The sequence below is a fragment of the Leiobunum rupestre genome, chromosome 1 (genome assembly GCF_980474605.1).
Source record: "Leiobunum rupestre chromosome 1, qqLeiRupe1.1.hap1, whole genome shotgun sequence".
Lineage (NCBI taxonomy): Eukaryota > Metazoa > Arthropoda > Arachnida > Opiliones > Sclerosomatidae > Leiobunum > Leiobunum rupestre.
In genome coordinates, this window is record NC_143384.1 from 80,219,188 (window position 1) to 80,240,519 (window position 21,332).

The 21,332-nt window shown below is 39.0% G+C and overlaps 1 protein-coding gene and 4 non-coding genes across 5 annotated transcripts in view; all 5 read right to left on the reverse strand.

Annotated features, from left to right (window-relative positions):
• Adsl (adenylosuccinate lyase) overlaps nt 1-10,677 on the reverse strand; it is a 34,602-nt gene extending 23,925 nt beyond the window's left edge. The window contains exons 1-2 of the mRNA XM_090154349.1: nt 10,423-10,677; nt 5,105-5,308 (exon numbers count right to left, since the gene is read on the reverse strand). Coding sequence (XP_090010475.1) covers nt 5,105-5,308; nt 10,423-10,584 — 366 coding nt within the window. The 5' untranslated portion in view covers nt 10,585-10,677. The remainder of the gene's footprint in view (nt 1-5,104; nt 5,309-10,422) is intronic.
• Nucleotides 10,678-16,358: 5,681 nt separating this feature from the next.
• Nucleotides 16,359-16,431, reverse strand: TRNAN-AUU (transfer RNA asparagine (anticodon AUU)). The gene has a single exon. It is a non-coding gene; the product is annotated as a tRNA-Asn (tRNA).
• A 127-nt stretch (nt 16,432-16,558) lies between these two features.
• On the reverse strand, nt 16,559-16,631 carry TRNAN-GUU (transfer RNA asparagine (anticodon GUU)). Its single transcript has one exon. It is a non-coding gene; the product is annotated as a tRNA-Asn (tRNA).
• Nucleotides 16,632-17,135: 504 nt separating this feature from the next.
• On the reverse strand, nt 17,136-17,208 carry TRNAN-AUU (transfer RNA asparagine (anticodon AUU)). Its single transcript has one exon. It is a non-coding gene; the product is annotated as a tRNA-Asn (tRNA).
• A 1,877-nt stretch (nt 17,209-19,085) lies between these two features.
• On the reverse strand, nt 19,086-19,158 carry TRNAN-AUU (transfer RNA asparagine (anticodon AUU)). The gene has a single exon. It is a non-coding gene; the product is annotated as a tRNA-Asn (tRNA).
• Nucleotides 19,159-21,332: the final 2,174 nt, after the last annotated feature.

Consider the following 21,332-nt stretch of genomic DNA (forward strand, 5'->3'; position numbering starts at 1 on the left):
GAATCTCAGTTTACGACAGTACGAGAAAGTCGTCAACGAGGGCGAGTGTTGAAGATAAAAAGCGTTATCGGCTTTTCTCGTTTATTTTTTTTTAATAGGTTAAAAAATGTTTATTGTAAATAAGATATATTTTTAATCACTAATCTTATCTTACTATTTTTTAACCTTATGTGTATATATATTCGCTTACAGCGTTTATTATTATTGTCACTCCTAATATGTCGTTCATCTTGTAAAGTATTCATTCTTAATAAACGTTTGTCATTTTAAATTACTACGTTATGATTTCTTACTAGTTTCATTAGTTAGTTAGTGTAGGGTAGCTCTGCTGATTAACATTGGATTTAAAACTCCAATAGTTTTAAATTTTGGAAATTAATAATTAAACTCCTAACGAAAATTTAGCTAGAAAGAATTGTAGCAAAATAGCCCTACCGTTGTGCAAATTAGTGTTACCACTTGATAAAACTAATTGGCACAAATAATAAAATTAGCAACAATAATAAGTTAATCTAATTTGTACCCGTAATCGCTGGATCACATTAAAAGATTTCATTTATCAGTATTTATACTGAAACTAGTTTAAAACCGTTTTCCTTAATCTCAAATAGGAACAAAAATACCATCTTTTAATTAAAATAACTAAATATTTTGCACAAAAAGCAGTATTTTTCGATAAAGTTTAATTTACAGCATTTAAGATTATCAAATTATGTTTAATCTCCGCTCTTTTTAAAGAAAAGTGTTTCATTAAACAAAAAAAAATACTTTTTATTTCAGACAAGTGTATTTAGGCCTACTTTATTTTACATATGTAAATTAGCTTTACCAAAAGTGACATAATTACCAAAAGTGTGACAATCCCTGTACTTTCGTATGCGGTTTAATGAATGCTCGACTAGAGATCGACCACATAAAAGACTATTTATTGTCGCCTTTCTGGATCTCTTTTATTATATCGTCGGCAGATGGCGATAGCATCTCCACAGAACGACGAAAAATCAAAAATACACTCACTTTGACCAGTGCTACTTAGTTCCTCCGTTCCTCACTACGAGCAAGGATTCTATATTTTTAGAAGGATAGGAAGTGATGGCGCTTTCGCGCCGGGAAGAAAACGCGCGACTGCGCAGTAGCTCCTTCCAAAAATTACCCAGCCAAGGTCAAATATCTCTATTCGTGAAGGCGCCACAGCCCATTTCGCCGGTGAACGATTTGGCCTTGGGGGTGAGTAAAAGTGAAGTCACTCTTTAGTAAAACTCCACGCTCTTCCCGCCAGGCCGTTTATACGGGGGAACATAGTCCGAGGGGCTAACCACTCTTAGAAAGTCTGTACACCGGATTACGCCTAGATTACCACTGTCAAAGGCAGGGACTTCAAAGATTACGCGTAATCCCATTAGTACAGTCAAAGGTACGGCTCTGTACACCGATTACGCGGAGTGATCAGCCCCTCGACATAGTCACTTCTTATCCTTCTAAAATATAGAATCCTTGCGTTATTTGTTGGTTTTAACTTCTTTCCCTCCCCAATGCATACTTTCCCTCCCCAATGCATACTTTCCCTCCCCAATGCATACTTTCCCTCCCCAAGGCATACTTTCCCTCCCCAAGGCATACTTTCCCTCCCCAAGGCATACTTTCCCTCCCCAAGGCATACTTTCCCTCCCCAAGGCATACTTTCCCTCCCCAAGGCATACTTTCCCTTCTCTCTTTCCAACTTGTATTTCGATCGTAACATTCATTAAGAAATAGGTCCGCTTGACACACTTTTGGTAATTATGTCACTTGTGGTTTTACCCAATTTATTGAACATTTCTTTCATTGCCGGCTGGTTTTTACCTAAAGCGTTTTCGATCAAATTTACCTTTTCATATATCTTCTACTTTGGCTACTTTCTGTTCGTATATATAAATGTTTGCGACATATCAGAGTGAAACTTTGTAAATGCTACGTGTACGAACGCCGACCGAATGACGTATTTTAAATGGACTTCAACCCGCCAAAAATTCATTTTACTTCGTATGGAACGGCTTGACCACCGAAATTTAAGGAAAATATCACTCACATTGTCAATGTTCAATAGTTTATTTTATAAAAGGGGAGGAGCTTATCGATAAAATGTTGCTCGTGACGTCATACCTTGTCTTTTCGTTCGACTTGGACTTTATTTACTTCTTGCAACAGTGCGTGATAGCTGAAAGCACTTCACCGTAAAACTAGCTGTGAGCAAGCGAGCACCCAGTCGATTGAAGCTAGCCCCATTTTCCAATTAATTAAGCCGCGTTGTGGTACGTTTCATATTATAGAAACACTGATGAATATTACCAGAAATACATGAACCGAAATTATCAGCGTCCTATTCCTCTAACACGGGACGCAAGTTCCCCGTTTTCCCCCACCTTAGTGGCCACGTGCCACCTTCCCCTCCTCGAAAAGAGAACCTCCCCACCTCCGCGGCGAAGGTTTGAATACGCTACCTGGCGACGGCCGAGCGAAACTTTCACGAAAAACAAATAAATAAATAAAATATGCTGCTGGGGAAAAATTACAAGTGCATCATGTGTCTGTGGAAGAAAGGCTGTCACTATTAGAAGAAACGCCCAAGGAAAGAATGGCTCAAACAAATATCATCGTAATCAGTTTTTATTAATTACGTTAAGAATTATAAACAATAAATATTTGTATTATTTTGTTAAAATAATTGTGCTTGTTTTATTTGAAATATAAAACTGAATAGCAACGTAAAGGTAGCCTTACTCGTAAACGAAATCATCATTTTTATTTCTTATTTCTACTAGTTCTTTTCTCGTGGTTTATTTCAGTTTCTTCTTCTTCCGTAGCCTTCTGTTTCTTTGGTCTTCCCATATTCTTTGCTACTACAGGCCTAAATATTTTTATCTGGGTTTCATATATCTTAAGTGGCTCCATTAAGTAATTTGTATATTTTCCAATTCTAATAAAACTAAGTATTTCTCTGTTCTTTCATACATAAATGGTCTGGTAAGAATAGTTAAAAAGGTTTTAATTTATCTACTTTTAGCTGCAGCTACCGCGTTGAACCGCGTTCCACAGTTCCACACGGCTAAGCCTAGGTTTGCAGACCACGTTGCTCACGATTTTCTTCGATGAAATAATTTATCTTAGCCTCACTAAATGGCGGTCTAGTTACCCGTGGTGCATTCTAAATTGTCTCTGGAGTCGCGGGGGGCGGAAAATTAACAAGGCCTCCCTATTTAACCCTCCCCTGTCGCACGGGGAAATTGCCGCCCGATAAAATTTTGTTCGCTGATAATTTCGGTTCATGTATTTCTGATATTACGCTACCAAAATTTATCGCTACACCCTTTTTCAGACAATTCTTACCTATAGATCTATGTTTACAGTAGCAGTTATTAATTTATATTTAATAAAATTAACATTTAGTCCCCTACCACCAGTTTCTTGTATCCGCAAATCGTACAATAGATGTTTCAATAAAACATCTTCAAGGAAATTGACAAGAAGTATTATATCCGAGAGACAGGACCTGCAAGTTATCTTTTATATAGTGCTTGTTGAACTAAAGAAAACTTTACACCGGTACGGTACGCAACAAGTGTTTCCTTTTAACCAGGTAGCTTTTTTTTGACATAATAAGGCTTAGAAAGAACACGACGTTATGTTTAGTGTTTACAGGTGAAACATTTCCATTATTTTAACGAACACTATATAAACAGTAACTTGCAGGTCCTGGCTTTCGAAAATATTACTTCTTGGCGATTTCTTTGAAAATGATTTGTTGGAGCACCTATTAAGAGTTTAAGACAGGACCGTTTCGGCTGTCCTAAAACGTAAAACCAAGGATCCTATATTGGTAAAACACGTCTTCCAATCTCTCTCGACTTGAAAAAGCAAAAATAAACGGTGTTTCTAATTTTGGTAACCAATGAGATTTTTCATCAAATTGACGTCATAACATTTTTTGTGGTTATTAATTTAAAGCAAGTGTCGGTTCGACGTGAAGTAGCTCTTTCTTAAACAGATGTCGCTAGTGTCGATATCAAAACAAGATACTTAAGCTACATTTTGACCCAAAAGGCGGGACATAAAAGTATCCCTCGCGTTGATTGACTAGTTTGTAAATTTGACAATAGCTTAAATTAAAGTTATTTTTAACAAAATACTTTATATGAGATATAAAAAGTATTTTAAAGTCTACTATGTTGAGTATAAGTTGTCAAATTAAAATTATCATAAATGCTTCTCTGACGCTGGGCCGTAGGAACGTTCTAGAAGTAGGAGGGGGCAAAGAGAAACGAAAAGGGGTCTGGAGAATGGTTTTGAATTTTTAATGGAGTGTAGCTTCTCCGAATGCATGTGTACTTTTTACTACTATGTAAATTGGCGGGGAAAAACTGAAATTTAAACTCAGTTGAGGTTCTTTAGCTTTAAATGCTTTTATAATGAGAATTTGAGTCTTTTGAAGATTTCAACTGACCAAACAGTTGGAGGGGGCAATACCATTAGTTGCCCCTCCCAGCAAAATTCTAGGGAGGGGCATTCCCCCCTGTCCCCCCCCCCCCGGTTCCTACGCCCCTATTCTGATGACGTTATTTTTTCGCTATTTTGAATTTTAGCTGCTACCTTTGCCATGAATAGATGGCACCACGCTCTCCAGTAAAGTAGTTTTTTTCGAAGAATCGGATAGATCCATTGCCATCTCTAATAACAAGGGCCTTATCGTTAAAATTTTTCTCATAAGTATCGCCGCCTACCGACCGAGTAATAAATTGAATATATGAAAGCTGTCTGCTCGTTCAAAATTATCTCTGCACAACAGCTGAAAGTTTCAACCGATGAACATTGAAATTCAAAAGACGTCTGCTATTTCTTCACATATAAGTTAACGAATATTAAGACAGATGGCGCTATATTTCCTAAGCTCGATGCCTAATTAAAAAAAAAAGCTTTAGTGTTACGGCATGGACACTGTATCGAGATACAGTGTCCATGGTTACTGTGCTTGTTTTGAGCAATTTCTTCCACGTACGTTCCCTCGCGCCACTTTTGATACTCCACTTAGCAAGCTAGCAGTGAAAAAAGTGAATTGCGTAGGACTTACCGTATTGTCGGTAACATAGCACGACGTAGCCCCCAAATGAATGATGCCAGCCGCTTTCGGGCTGCAAATGCCGAACGTGTGAACGTGAGCCATAACATCGTGGCGCGTCTGCTTCTCCTCAATGGCCGCTCTTTCGAAATCGATGTTGGACAGATTAGCCTCCATCTCGCTGAGTTGATCATCGGTTATGTTCAGTCCCAAAGTCTAGGAACAAATATTCAAATTTAATTTTGTACTAGAGTGTTGTAAGTCGAAAAATTTCCCGAAAATGACCGAGGCCTTTTTTCCGGAATATTTTCCGTATTTTTCCGGAAATAAAAGTTTTAATTCCATGATTAGTCTAATATCATAAGCCTATCAACCCTAAGTTTAAATCAAAAGGCAGTGTTGGTTCAAGCTAACGACTGTCGAAAGTACAGCGCTAAATCCACCCGGTGGCGGAAAAGAGAAACGTAACGCGTCTCGCAATGCATGATGCCAGCTGCTTTGGTAAGAGAGAGGTGCGTAGAGAGAGAAAGGGGGAAGGAAGAAGCTTCAATTTATCTCTACCAGGTGCCGATACTATCGCCTGATTTATTCTTTTTCGCCCGTCCAGTGGTGGTACAAAGGGCGCTATGCGCTTTTCAAACTTAGGGTTGATAGGCTTATGCTAATATATTATTTGCAAATTTAAATAACGCGGCATTTTCGTCTCATTTTTTTCGAATCTGAAAGTAAAACTAACTTCTAGACTAGTTTAAACTGATTAACAATGTAACATTATTAATGTTTTGTAGTATGTTTACTTATATTAGACATTTTATATCGATTTGCGGAAATTTTTCCGTATTTTATTTTTTCGGAAAATTAACAACACTATTTTGTACCAATGTCAAATCAACTCGCCAAAGTTTTAATTTTGTTTAGAAGTCATGACGTATATTTTCGTACTCGGTTAAAGCCTAAGTAAGATCATAGGTGTATAATATTTTTACATAAGTGTGACACTTCCTATTCTTCACATGCAAAAGTTTTACTGAGAGCTATTCACAAGACAGACTACATTACGGGCTTCGTCGCCGTTTTGCGTCCACTTGCTAACGCGTCACACGTAGAATTTGACAGCGCCTCGCTAGAGGGATATTTTTTTCTTGTGATGACGTCACTCTGTTACTAGCTTTCAGCAAAATATTCCTCAAAGTGACAAACTTATGGAACAATATTAGAGACTTTTGTGATTTCCCTGAAGATGTTTTCTACCCTGGCAATACAGTATATGGGTTTTCTGATAAGTGGTCCTAGTTTTAGTTGAAATTTTGTAAATAAATACTATGAAAATTGGGTTTGCGTGCCCAAATTACACGTCTTTTTTAATGTACGTGTTTAAATCGAAATCTATATTTCGGACTTCAGAATATTTTCTCCGCAAACGCCAAATGGCCGCATCTTAGTAATTGTGATGTATTAGATAATATAGAGGTTGCTCAAAGTTCAGTGGAAGTTTAAATCGGAAATTCAGAATGCTTCCAAGTTATCCTGGAAAAATTCGCGAGGATTTGTATTCTAAATAAAAACATATATGTGGAAAAAGTGGCTACAAAAGAAACTCAAACTAGATTCATTGCCTAGAGGAATATACGGCATTGGTACAGAATTAATCAGACTCTCAAAGTATTTCCGTGAAAGCAAATTTTCTATTCCATTTTTGGCTATTTCAATTCACCGATTCGTCTTCATTATTCTTATTACGGAAGCCACTGTACATTTATATGTTTCTTCCAAAGTAATAAAATCAAGGGAGACCGTGCACGCCGGTGTTACTCGAACAACAATCTGGTTAGACACTCCATTATTATTATCATACGCGGAGGGCATGGCTGTTTTGGGAATGATGTTTCAATCAGTAGCAGAATGCAGATTCGATATTTCGACAGTGAACCTGGTTGCCAACTCCAGGGAATGATTGATGGATCATGGAAATTATAACTAGCGCTACTTTAAAAACCAATTTTCCCCGATCGGCCAGTTATGGGCGCTCTCTGACTCAATTTAGAGCGTGTGGGAGCGATTCGAATCAGAACGAGCGGTGATGTCTCTAGCTATTAATGAGCGAGACGATCGATAACCTAAATTTTAGCTTGGCTAAATGAACAGAAATAGGAGTTTTGAAGGTGAGAGGATCTTAGAGATGACAGCTCACTCTCACTCAGTCATAAATTAATCGAGAGACGAGCGGAGCTATAATTTCTATTCTTAATCTCTCGGCAAACTGAGACGAGCGAATGATAATTTATCTGAAAAATCTACGCTTATACGTTGATTTTTATGTTATTTTGATAATTCTAGAATTAATTTTGTTCATTAAATAGGTAATATGATAAAATAGTTTAGGTTTTCATAAGATTTTAAAGAACTGATTCATTTTTTTTTATGTTCGGTGAGCAGTTTGATGAGATGAGCGGAATCTACTATTTTTTATTGAGCTGAGCGTGAGAGAGCTTAAGCAGTATTCAATTCGATATTGAGCGAATTTGAGAGCAGACACTTACCTTACCGAATTGGAAGATTGATAAGCTATAAGTAAACGCGTTTGATTTGGGCCCTTTGAGAGTGAGCCATTATTTGAGAAGAGCGTGAAAGATAAATATGTCACGTTAACAAAATGCGGCTTGTGAGCTGAGATTTATTTTAAAAAAATGCCCATCACTGCGGTCGGAAAGTGTGAAAAAACTGTCCCGAAATGAATTCGCTTTTTCGCTCGAACCAAAAGGCGGTGATCATCGGGGGTTTTTTCTCTATTCGTGACCTTACAATTATTTTGGGCCGAAGAACGCCCGTTTCAAATTGTGATATTTTGCACGCCGCAGTAGCGTCGAAATAATTACTAAGCCTCGGTCGACGGTACTCTGGTTTTTATTAGGAATAGATAGAGCTGTCATTTCTTCCCGCCCCGCGAAGTTCTATTACCAGCAGACGATTCTTTGTTGATTGACAGATCGCTTTTTAATGGGAGACAACAGCTACGAATTTCTTCGGCCAATCCCCCAAAACACTCGACTCCCCGAAGACTTGATTATTAAAATTTCAACGTATTTTAATGTAGAATTTTCCCAGAATTGTGCGCGTCTTATCAGGAGTCTATAATATATTACTTATGAGAGAAGTATGCATCAAGAATGTATTTATTTATACTCAGGGAGAATGAATATGTCGAGATTATTTTTAGCCTTTCTCCAATTCCACCCGTTGGGGTATGCTCCTCCGCTTTAATAAAATCCAATAATACTGCAATCTCATTGGTTATTAAAAATTACGTTTTTCGACGCGATTAACGCTGCTGCGAGGACGCAAAAAATAAGACCACCTCCTTTTTTCCTCCCCCCCCCCTCCTTAGCGTGACAGGGTTAGGGCCTCAACGTGTCCGTCGATAGTCTCGACATATTCATTCTCCCTGAGTATAAATAAATACATTCTTGTATGCATCTAGGCCATAATTGTAATGATTAAAATGAACCATGTACCTTCGCAGTCTCAATTCGGTGCGAATTTCCCGACAAATCGCGGATTAGTTGAGAATATAGTACTTCTAGAGTCACATTTTGTATTTGAAGGCTGGGGGCACTTGGTCGAAATCATGGCGTTATCTACTGCAAGTTAGCTGTGATAATAATTTAAGCCAGTGGCGCTATATACCACTAGCGTTAAAAGTTACTAGATGACTCTGGCCGAAGGTTGTGCCTTGGGAATTAGCCTAGCTGATTATGACTAAAGAGTATAAGCAGAAGACATTTAAAAAAATTATATTTTCTTTGAAAGATAGGTGACGCCACCGACTAACGATAACTGTTTCGGTTCGTACATGATTTCAAGAAAGTGTTAAATTGTGGCTCTACAAATACTATATACCCAACTCAATGGTATACACCGCATCAAGGCTGAATATATACGTTAAGGCCCATTTTCATGCTCGCTGGTAGCGGATAAAAATCGTCAAAATTCGCATCCGCCACTCGCAAGCGTGAAAATTAATCTAAAATATCTGTTTGAAACAGATCGACGGGGAAAGTGAAAAAGTGTGTAGCGGAAGCGGATTTTGTCGATTTTTACCCGCTACCAGCGAGCATGAAAATGGGGCTTTATTCCTATTTCCGCCAAGTGGCAGATTTTGGAAGCAGACGATATTTTAACAGGGTTTCCAATTCCATGCATCAAAAGATGCTTGGAAAAACCAAAGGAAAATAGAATTCCGTACTCTAAATTCGAATTCTTAGAGCTTTTTGATTTACGGTTTTGTTACGAAGCGATTACCCACTTCCGCCACGTAATCTCCGAAAAATCGGCCTCCATCGATCGATGTATCAAGGCCAACTTTGAGGACGCTCTGTGGTGTTATCTATAGTTGGTTACCATGGAGATAACTTTTCGGAGTTCCGGCAGGAAGTGGGTAAACGAGTCTAGGTGGCGTAACGGCACTAACTTCTCCGAGGAAGCGCCTGTCATCTAGCGTCTGCTACAAACAAGTCATAAGAACGTTTTTTTCTTAAATAAAAACTTATCAAAATATAAACAAACGATGCAAAAATTATATTAAAATGCAAGTATCATTATTTATACAGTCTAATTTACGAATAACGATGAAGAAAAACTAATAGCGTCTGCTTTAGCCGATACCTATCTAGGTTTCAATGGCGAACCATAGGAGGCGTTGCGATGGTAATTTCGAATCTAGGGTATGAGGTTTATTTTATTTTTGACGGCATCAAATCTCAATATATACCTTATCCCTATTTCCTCCAAGTGGCGGATTTTGCAAGCCGATGAATAGAATCAGTAAGCTCTCAGAATTCGACAGAAGCTAGGGGTGATTGTCAGTTATTTTAGTACTATGTCGTTGAGCGCATTAGCAGAGGAATTTTAGATTCACTTTCTACTCCTTTTAAAGAACATGTATTTGACGTCATTTTTCCCTTATCGATACTTGTGCAAGTTGTGCTTGTGGTGAAAACCGATTTAAGCGCTACTTTCATAGTTTGTCTTCTTGTTGTAAAATAATTTTACACTTACATACTTATTTGTAAGAATTTAAGTAAAATTATGTCTATGAATTATGAAATATCGTTTATCGTAGCGCACGCGATATTTAATAAACTTCCAAGTTAGCTTTGTAATTGAGGTAATCGATATTAGTTACTCGTCAAGTGTATAGATGGCAGCAGGGTCTCTACCAAAACGTTAAGCTAAAAATCGGCGCACGCGAAATAGAGAGGAAACCGCGCTAGACCGGCAGCGCCTTCGATTGTATTGTAGTTTGGCAGAGGCTTACAAAAAATGTTTCTTACTTTCTCGGCTTTAGCGAGGTACAACCAAAGCTTTCTCCAAGTCGTAAATTTGTTAACATCACTAAAATTAAAGGCCATTTCTTCGCTGGCATACCGAGACGTTAGCGGGGATTGGTAGCGATAATATTGCTTCGGAATTGGAGGAACTTGAACAACCGACATTCTCGAAACGTTTCAGTACAGGATAGAAAACTTACGCGAACTCGCCAAGGCCGTCGAAGAGACTACGGCGCTTAGAATCAAACTGCAGAAGAGCTCCAAAGTCAACATTCACTTTTTCAATGCTATCTTTGTGATAAGAGTTGCCTTATATTTTTATTGAGTAGTATGATATCGAAACTTCAATTTAAAGGCGATTGTTGAGCGATAAGCATTTCAAAATATCTGTATTTTGTCTTGGATTTTTTTTCTTAATATTGAGCGTAGTGCAAACGTTGTGTAACAAACGATTTTACTAGAGAATTATCATTAAAGAGCTATAACCGAACATAACCAATGTTACAATTTTTGCAGGTTCGTACTTAGGGGGAAAGGGGGTTAAAGTTCCCATTTTATGCCCTTTTTGGCCAATGTGAAGAATAGGCCCCCCTTTTTGTTTTCGTTTTTTTTACGATTTATTGATAGCATTTTTTACGCTGAATTTAATGGTGTATTAATTATCATGTAAATAAAAAGTTATCGGGCAAATGAGATTTCACTGGCTGTTCTATACTTCTGCCCCCAAGATAGAGTAGGAGACATGAAAACAAACTGTCATTTTGGTCTATACTAATTTTTACCAAAAAAGAGAAAATGTTGGTATAGTAGATCACGGGAAGATTTATAATTAAATATTAAACATCATTATAAATATTTAAATTATATGTACCTCAATTAATTTCGTTTTCCGCGTATTGAGCACGTGCCTTTTTTTTAGCATTTTCTTTACTTTAGGCCAAAGTAGGCGACTATCAGAAGATATATCGTAGGTGTCCTAGGTTTTGGCCTAAAAACGTAGAGGAAGTTAATATTGGTTTTAACAATACTAGGTTGCGTTATACAGGGTGTTAACTAAAAAACGATACAGGGCCAATTACTCAAAATGAGTTTTATGTAAGAATTTGAAATTTGCAGGTTACACAGAGGGTGCAGGGGGACAAATGACAATGAAAATTTCCATGACCTTGAACCAGGTCTTCAAATTTTATCTCGAGAACCATTAGGATTAGAAGAATGGTTCCAATTAGAAATGTGTTCTACGTTTAATTTTAAGTCTTAAACAGTTTTGACCCCATCTAATTTGACCAATGGGAAGCCGAGAAATGTTAGACCAAAAACCATAAGGTCGTGTGTGTTATTCTAATTAAGACACGAACACTACATTTAAGGGCTTATAAATCGAAAACTACCAGATCTAATGGATCAAAATTGAACCAGGTCTTCAAGGTCATTGAAATTTTCATTGTCATTTGTCCCCATAGAAATCTCATAGGTAACTAGAATGCTGCCGCCTACGGCCGAGCTTGACGCCAGTTCGCCTTGAACCTTCAGCCAATGAGAGGCCGTAGAGTGGTTCCGCCAAGGAGGATAATAATCCTCCTTGGTTCCGTTACTATAGCGGGAGATAGGTGACGTCATTCTCTCCGGTGACATTAAATTCTTGGCAGAACTGCTCTTTGAGCTCTGATTGGCTGAGATCTGGCGTCGTCTGCCACGGCGTTTGGGCCATTTGCCAGTTACACGGCAGCATTCTAGTTACCTATGAGATTTCTATGTTTGTCCCCCTGCACCCTCAATGTAACCTGCTAAACGCCGCCGCCGCCGATAATTTTGAACGCGCCGCCGTTTTTGTTTTCTTTTTACACTTTTCTTTTGTATATTAAGCTTGGTTTTCATTTACGCGAAAATAACGACATTTGAACACGACGTCGAACGTCAAATTTTGGTTTTCGGATTTCGGTCGACGCAGAGTAATAACATTTTCACTTGGCGTCAATAGATTCCAGCAGAGAGAGTCACTTATATAACCAAAGCTTATCCACATTTTAATTCCCTTTAAATTTACATGTTGCTTGGTTTATCGATATGTTTCCACCCCCCCCCCCCTTGACCCTAGTTTTCCGTTAGTTCCTAACTCCGCCGCCAGAGCGCACATTTAACAATCGCCCGAAGCAAATATTCGGAACCGGGGCGTCCCTGTGTGAAGTACATTAATTAGTTCATGGGAGGACTAGTACGTGTTGGTATTTGCCCGTGCCCTTCTGGTCGCGTGTTTTTTAAACTGTCACTACAAAAAAGCTCTAAAATTTATACAAACGCCGGCGTACGCCGCCGCCCCGGTCATTTTGGCCACGCCGAAGACGCCGGCGTAAGCCACCGCCGCCGGTATATTTTGGGTCAAATGCCGCCGCCGACCCATATCGGATCGGCGCAGGCCTCTATACATATCATTTAAATATTTAGTTAACACCCAAAACCCCTATTTATAAGAGTAAAGTAAAGTCTACATACGTATTTCTACGTCATGTAACCTACTATAATTACAAATTTCTAATTCAGTATTACTCCTTAGTACACCTCAAAAATAAATTTTGATTTCACGTGTCCTGCTCTATCTCGGGGGCAGAAGTGTAGAACTTCGATTTCACTAGTTAAAATTGGCGATTTTCAATACGCGTTCACTTAACTAATAATCATTTGCGGTAACAAAAAAAAAATACCATCGTACTTCTTACAAACTGGGCTTTCATCAATTTCCCTCATAAAGTGCAAAAATGCCTACGGTAAAGTTAGTGTTATCAGAAGCCTGAACTAGAGGTATTCGGAGGGATACAGATTTGTTAAGGCGATATGTGGCCAGAAAATTAGTCCTCTCGATATATTCAGGTGTACAAATCAGCAGTGATATCACTCGAAATCAAGTAAATTTAGTAGCTTTAATAACTTTAATCAATTAAATATTGAAATCACTTGAAATCTGAAATCAGATGTACCAAATTTCTAACATTGGACTATTATTTGCTATCATAAATATACATACTAATGAACAATATTCGTGATTCTGAACGCGATATCTCCGTAAGCCTTGCCCACCTTTCGCGTTTAAAGTTTTAAACCAATGATGATCTATACCTACGTTTCTGGTTTGCCAACCGACGTTTTTAGAGAGCAAACTACTTTTTCGCTACAAAGACTAAATATAGCGCTCACTAGATTTGCTAGTCCTAGGCCGCGTTAATTTCTTCTTTGCTCCGTGTCGAAAACAAGATGTTTCAAAAGTTTTACGTCGGCGTTATAGGGAGTTAGAAGCTTCTCTTATTATAGGCTTCTGGTATTATGTATTATAATAATTGCTAATAGGCCAAAACTATTCGCTCACTTTGGGACGAAAAGAGTAGACCTTTTATCCCAAACTACCAACTTCTTCCATACAATAACACCCAAACTGTATTTTGAAGTTGCTCGCTGTTTCCTAAAAATTACTCCAAAACTAGCGAATAGTTTTCGCCTATTATAAGTCCACAATTATCCCTTGGGAGGGGGAAAGTATAAGCTAAAAATTTATCATTTTGTTTTTATTTTAAATTCAAAAAATTATTTGTGCGATAAAAACATTATTATGAATATAATTTTGACATTATACCGGGCTTTAAAGTAATAAATTTTAGTTTTTTACAATGCACAACGGGAGATGTCGCCACTGCGTCAAATGCGAGGCACTGCTTTTTACAACCGCTATGCCGCTATGTACAATTGTAATAATTTTTAACATTTCGGTTATTAGGGGTTTCGTACTTTCCCCAAACGATGCTCTAATACACTTTTGATGCTGTTTTATTTGGGTTATGTTGCCTTAAAAATGGTGCATCAAGAGGAAACCATGTATAGTTGACGATTTATTCCAGTTTTGAAAAAGTTTTCGGCCATTGGGTTTTCTTTTTTAAATAGGCCTTTCCATAAAATATTTCTACGTGCTTTCACTGTTTACGTCACCCACCACCAATTTCGCTAAGACTAAACAATAAGTTGGCTGCAATTTTTCCATTTTCCGGTAAGATTTCCCCAATGAGGTAGAATAAATAAAGATCCAAACAAATCTGGGATTCGCGGGACACGTTTTATTTGAGTAGGAGGATTAGGCTTAAGTTTCAATTTTATCCAATCGTGTTGGCGCCATCTGTTTCTATAAGCAGACACTTTTGCAAAATATATTAATATTTAGTTTTCCAATAACTCGATTTGATTAAGTTCATTTCCTAGGTCTAACTCTCCAACTCAACCAATACACTCGGCGAAACGGTAGGTCCTGGAAGGTGGATTTGGATCTCTATTTATTCTATCTCATTGGATTTCCCCAAACATTTCACACGGAGCTAGGGTTAGGCTTAGTGACATCGGAGTTCAAACTGATTTTAATTTATTTTCAATACTAATTAAATTAATTATTATTGCAATACTCATATCAACTATGTGAAAGTATTGTTAATACTTAGATATTTATTAGATAGTATTTTATGATAAACAACAATCAACAATCTTTACCTGATACACTACTGTGACTGTCAATGAAATTTTAAGCCTTAGTTCACAAGGTTATAAACTGTTAAACATTATTATAACAGTACTAAGTTTTTCGTTTTTATTTCAATATTTAAATTCTCTTCTCTTATGACTAGTTAAGTAAACGAAATACTTTTATACTTTAAACATTTGATATAACAATATCACTTGGATTAATTTTAATCCGCCGTGTTTTGTAAATACTTACACTCAGCAGCAGACGACATACTGAGCTCAAGAGTCAAGAGTCGAGCGAGGGTAAAAACAAGGAGTAAAATATATAACCATGGAGGAAGCACGTGACTGATACTGCGTTCAGTCCATAGATATAAGAAATGTATATATAGGTCTAGATAAATTTCCGGGCGTCTAAGCCTAACATAAAATACGGAATTGACACCTAGCAGACACCGAGGAAGGCACGTGACCAAGAGCGCGAGCTCTCTTAGCATTTTAGTACTAAGTGCTTGACCTTTCCGCAGGCCGTAGTCTTTAGACACCATCTGTTGGTGACTTTTAGTATAATTTTTAAACAGGAGACAATGGCTCTCGGGACGATAGCACGAGCTTTCTTACCGATAGATAGCGCCTTATAAGGATAGCCTGCAGAAATTACGCGTTTCTGCTAGCTGTCACCTCCGTATTCACTCCCTTTGAAATATTTTATCTAGACCTTTATATACATTTCCTATATCTATGGTTCAGTCAATAGGAGCGGACATCTCCATAGAAGAGGAGGGGTTCAAAAATCAAGTGGCTCTGCCGAACGGCGGAGACACGAACTGAGTCTAAGCGGACGATTTTCGTGAAAATTGTTTTTTCTTCCTAATGCTTTTAATACGGGAATTTGTTTTCCTAACTGTGTTGCAATTCGGAGACTTTTTAATAATATTAGTGTTTGTACTCAACTTTGAATTTTTCATATGATTTTTAGTAAGTTTCCAGGTTTTATTTAAAACTACTTTCATAATTTTCCCTTAATTATTTCGCTCGTAATCTACTTTCAAAATCGAAGAAAATTTTAAGGCGAGGAAATGAATTCCCCGCCTTTGGGACCTATATTTGTGCTAGGCCTCGGTTTTAATGTTTGGAATTTAAAAATCATTGCGCAAAACCGAGGCCTAGCACAAATACAGGTCCCAAAGGCGGGGAATTCATTTCCTCGCCTTAAAATTTTCGTCAATTTTAAAAGTAGATTACGAGCGAAATAATTAAGGGAAAATTATGAAAGTAGTTTTAAATAACAGCCGAACGCGCTAACCACTGCGCCACGGAGGCTTCGATTCTACCGAAACATATTATTCAACGATTTATTTTTCATTCTCCTACGTTTCACAACTCACTATTCTTAAAATGTAATAATGATACGGAATGAACGCGAGTAAAACCAGAAGCGTCGCCACCGGATGGACTCGAACCATCAACCTTTCGGTTAATAGTCGAACGCGCTAACCATTGCGCCACGGAGGCTTCGATTATACCGAAACGTATTATTCAACGATTTATTCTTCATTCTCCTACGTTTCACAACTCACTTTTCTTAAAATGAAATAATGAAACTATGAAACGGAATAAACGCGAGTAAAACCAGTAGCGTCGCCACCGGATGGACTCGAACCATCAACCTTTCGGTTAACAGCCGAACGCGCTAACCATTGCGCCACGGAGGCTTCGGTTCTGGCGGAAACGCATTATTCAACAATTTATCCTTCATTCTCCTACGTTTCACAACTCACTATTCATAAAATGTAATAATGAAACGGAATGAATGCGAGTAAAACCAGAAGCGTCGCCACCGGATGGACTCGAACCATCAACCTTTCGGTTAACAGCCGAACGCGCTAACCACTGCGAAACGGAGGCTTCGATTCTACCGAAACGTATTATTCAACGATTTATTTTTCATTCTCCTACGTTTCACAACTCACTATTCTTAAAATGTAATAATGATACGGAATGAACGCGAGTAAAACCAGAAGCGTCGCCACCGGATGGACTCGAACCATCAACCTTTCGGTTAACAGCCGAACGCGCTAACCACTGCGAAACGGAGGCTTCGATTCTACCGAAACGTATTATTCAACGATTTATTTTTCATTCTCCTACGTTTCACAACTCACTATTCTTAAAATGTAATAATGATACGGAATGAACGCGAGTAAAACCAGAAGCGTCGCCACCGGATGGACTCGAACCATCAACCTTTCGGTTAATAGCCGAACGCGCTAACCATTGCGCCACGGAGGCTTCGATTATACCGAAACGTATTATTCAACGATTTATTCTTCATTCTCCTACGTTTCACAACTCACTTTTCTTAAAATGTAATAATGAAACTATGAAACGGAATAAACGCGAGTAAAACCAGAAGCGTCGCCACCGGATGGACTCGAACCATCAACCTTTCGGTTAAAAGCCCAACGCGCTAACCATTCCGCCACGGAGGCTTCGATCTATGCGAAAACGTATTATTCGACGATTTATTCTTCATTCTCCTACGTTTCACAACTCACTATTCTTAAAATGTAATAATGATACGGAATGAACGCGAGTAAAACCAGAAGCGTCGCCACCGGATGGACTCGAACCATCAACCTTTCGGTTAACAGCCGAACGCGCTAACCATTGCGCCACGGTGGGTTCGATTCTACCGAAACGTATTATTAAACGATTTATTCTTCATTCTCCTAAGTTTCACAACTCACTTTTCTTAAAATGTAATAATGAAACTATGAAACGGAATAAACGCGAGTAAAACCAGAAGCGTCGCCACCGGATGGACTCGAACCATCAACCTTTCGGTTAACAGCCGCACGCGCTAACCATTCCGCCACGGAGGCTTCGATCTATGCGAAAACGTATTATTCGACGATTTATTCTTCATTCTCCTACGTTTCACAACTCACTATTCTTAAAATGTAATAATGATACGGAATGAACGCGAGTAAAACCAGAGGGGTCGCCACAGGATATGGGCCGAACCATCAACCTTTCGGTTAACAGCCGAACGCGCTAACCATTGCGCCACGGAGGCTTCGATTCTACAGAAACGTATTATTTAACGATTTATTCTTCATTCTCCTAAGTTTCACATTTCACTTTTCTTAAAATGTAATAATGAAACGGAATTAACGCGAGTAAGACCAGAAGCGTCGCCACCGGATGGACTCGAACCATCAACCTTTCGGTTAACAGCCGAACGCGCTAACCACTGCGAAACGGAGGCTTCGATTCTACCGAAACGTATTATTCAACGATTTATTTTTCATTCTCCTACGTTTCACAACTCACTATTCTTAAAATGTAATAATGATACGGAATGAACGCGAGTAAAACCAGAAGCGTCGTCACCGGATGGACTCGAACCATCAACCTTTCGGTAAACAGCCGCACGCGCTAACCATTGTGCCGCGGAGGCTTCGATCTATGCGAAAACGTACTATTCGACGATTTATTCTTCATTCTCCTAAGTTTCACAACTCACTTTTCTTAAAATGTAATAATGAACCTATGAAACGGAATTAACGCGGGTAAAACCAGAAGCGTCGCCACCGGATGGAGTCGAATCATCAACCTTTCGGTTAACAGCCCAACGCGCTAACCATTGTGCCGCGGAGGCTTCGATCTATGGGAAAACGTACTATTCGACGATTTATTCTTCATTCTCCTAAGTTTCACATTTCACTTTTCTTAAAATGTAATAATGATACGGAATGATTGCGAGTAAAACCAGAGGGGTCGCCACAGGATATGGGCCGAACCATCAACCTTTCGGTTAACAGCCGAACGCGCTAACCATTGCGCCACGGAGGCTTCGATTCTACAGAAACGTATTATTTAACGATTTATTCTTCATTCTCCTAAGTTTCACATTTCACTTTTCTTAAAATGTAATAATGAAACGGAATTAACGCGAGTAAGACCAGAAGCGTCGCCACCGGATGGACTCGAACCATCAACCTTTCGGTTAACAGCCGAACGCGCTAACCACTGCGAAACGGAGGCTTCGATTCTACCGAAACGTATTATTCAACGATTTATTTTTCATTCTCCTACGTTTCACAACTCACTATTCTTAAAATGTAATAATGATACGGAATGAACGCGAGTAAAACCAGAAGCGTCGCCACCGGATGGACTCGAACCATCAACCTTTCGGTTAATAGCCGAACGCGCTAACCATTGCGCCACGGAGGCTTCGATTATACCGAAACGTATTATTCAACGATTTATTCTTCATTCTCCTACGTTTCACAACTCACTTTTCTTAAAATGTAATAATGAAACTATGAAACGGAATAAACGCGAGTAAAACCAGAAGCGTCGCCACCGGATGGACTCGAACCATCAACCTTTCGGTTAAAAGCCCAACGCGCTAACCATTCCGCCACGGAGGCTTCGATCTATGCGAAAACGTATTATTCGACGATTTATTCTTCATTCTCCTACGTTTCACAACTCACTATTCTTAAAATGTAATAATGATACGGAATGAACGCGAGTAAAACCAGAAGCGTCGCCACCGGATGGACTCGAACCATCAACCTTTCGGTTAACAGCCGAACGCGCTAACCATTGCGCCACGGTGGGTTCGATTCTACCGAAACGTATTATTAAACGATTTATTCTTCATTCTCCTAAGTTTCACAACTCACTTTTCTTAAAATGTAATAATGAAACTATGAAACGGAATAAACGCGAGTAAAACCAGAAGCGTCGCCACCGGATGGACTCGAACCATCAACCTTTCGGTTAACAGCCGCACGCGCTAACCATTCCGCCACGGAGGCTTCGATCTATGCGAAAACGTATTATTCGACGATTTATTCTTCATTCTCCTACGTTTCACAACTCACTATTCTTAAAATGTAATAATGATACGGAATGAACGCGAGTAAAACCAGAAGCGTCGTCACCGGATGGACTCGAACCATCAACCTTTCGGTAAACAGCCGCACGCGCTAACCATTGTGCCGCGGAGGCTTCGATCTATGCGAAAACGTACTATTCGACGATTTATTCTTCATTCTCCTAAGTTTCACAACTCACTTTTCTTAAAATGTAATAATGAACCTATGAAACGGAATTAACGCGGGTAAAACCAGAAGCGTCGCCACCGGATGGAGTCGAATCATCAACCTTTCGGTTAACAGCCCAACGCGCTAACCATTGTGCCGCGGAGGCTTCGATCTATGGGAAAACGTACTATTCGACGATTTATTCTTCATTCTCCTAAGTTTCACATTTCACTTTTCTTAAAATGTAATAATGATACGGAATGATTGCGAGTAAAACCAGAGGGGTCGCCACAGGATATGGGCCGAACCATCAACCTTTCGGTTAACAGCCGAACGCGCTAACCATTGCGCCACGGAGGCTTCGATTCTACAGAAACGTATTATTTAACGATTTATTCTTCATTCTCCTAAGTTTCACATTTCACTTTTCTTAAAATGTAATAATGAAACGGAATTAACGCGAGTAAGACCAGAAGCGTCGCCACCGGATGGAGTCGAATCATCAACCTTTCGGTTTACAGCCCAACGCGCTAACCATTGCGCCACGGAGGCTTCGATTCTGCAGAAACGTATTATTCAACGATTTATTCTTCATTCTCCTACGTTTCACAACTCACTATTCTTAAAATGTAATATTGAAACTATGATACGGAATGAACGCGAGTAAAACCAGAAGCGTCGCCACCGGATAGACTCGAACCATCAACCTACCGGTTAACAGCCGAACGCGCTTACCATTGCGCCACGGAGGCTTCGATATTACCGAAACGTATTATTAAACGATTTATTCTTCATTCTCCTAAGTTTCACAACTCACTTTTCTTAAAATGTAATATTGAAACTATGATACGGAATGAACGCGAGTAAAACCGGAAGCGTCGCCACCGGATGGACTCGAACCATCAACCTTTCGGTTAACAGCCAAACGCGCTAACCATTGCGCCACAGAGGCTTCGATATTACCGAAACGTATTATTCAACGATTTATTCTTCATTCTCCTACGTTTCACAACTCACTATTCTTAAAATGTAATATTGAAACTATGATACGGAATGAACGCGAGTAAAACCAGAAGCGTCGCCACCGGATAGACTCGAACCATCAACCTACCGGTTAACAGCCGAACGCGCTTACCATTGCGCCACGGAGGCTTCGATATTACCGAAACGTATTATTAAACGATTTATTCTTCATTCTCCTAAGTTTCACAACTCACTTTTCTTAAAATGTAATATTGAAACTATGATACGGAATGAACGCGAGTAAAACCGGAAGCGTCGCCACCGGATGGACTCGAACCATCAACCTTTCGGTAAACAGCCGCACGCGCTAACCATTGTGCCGCGGAGGCT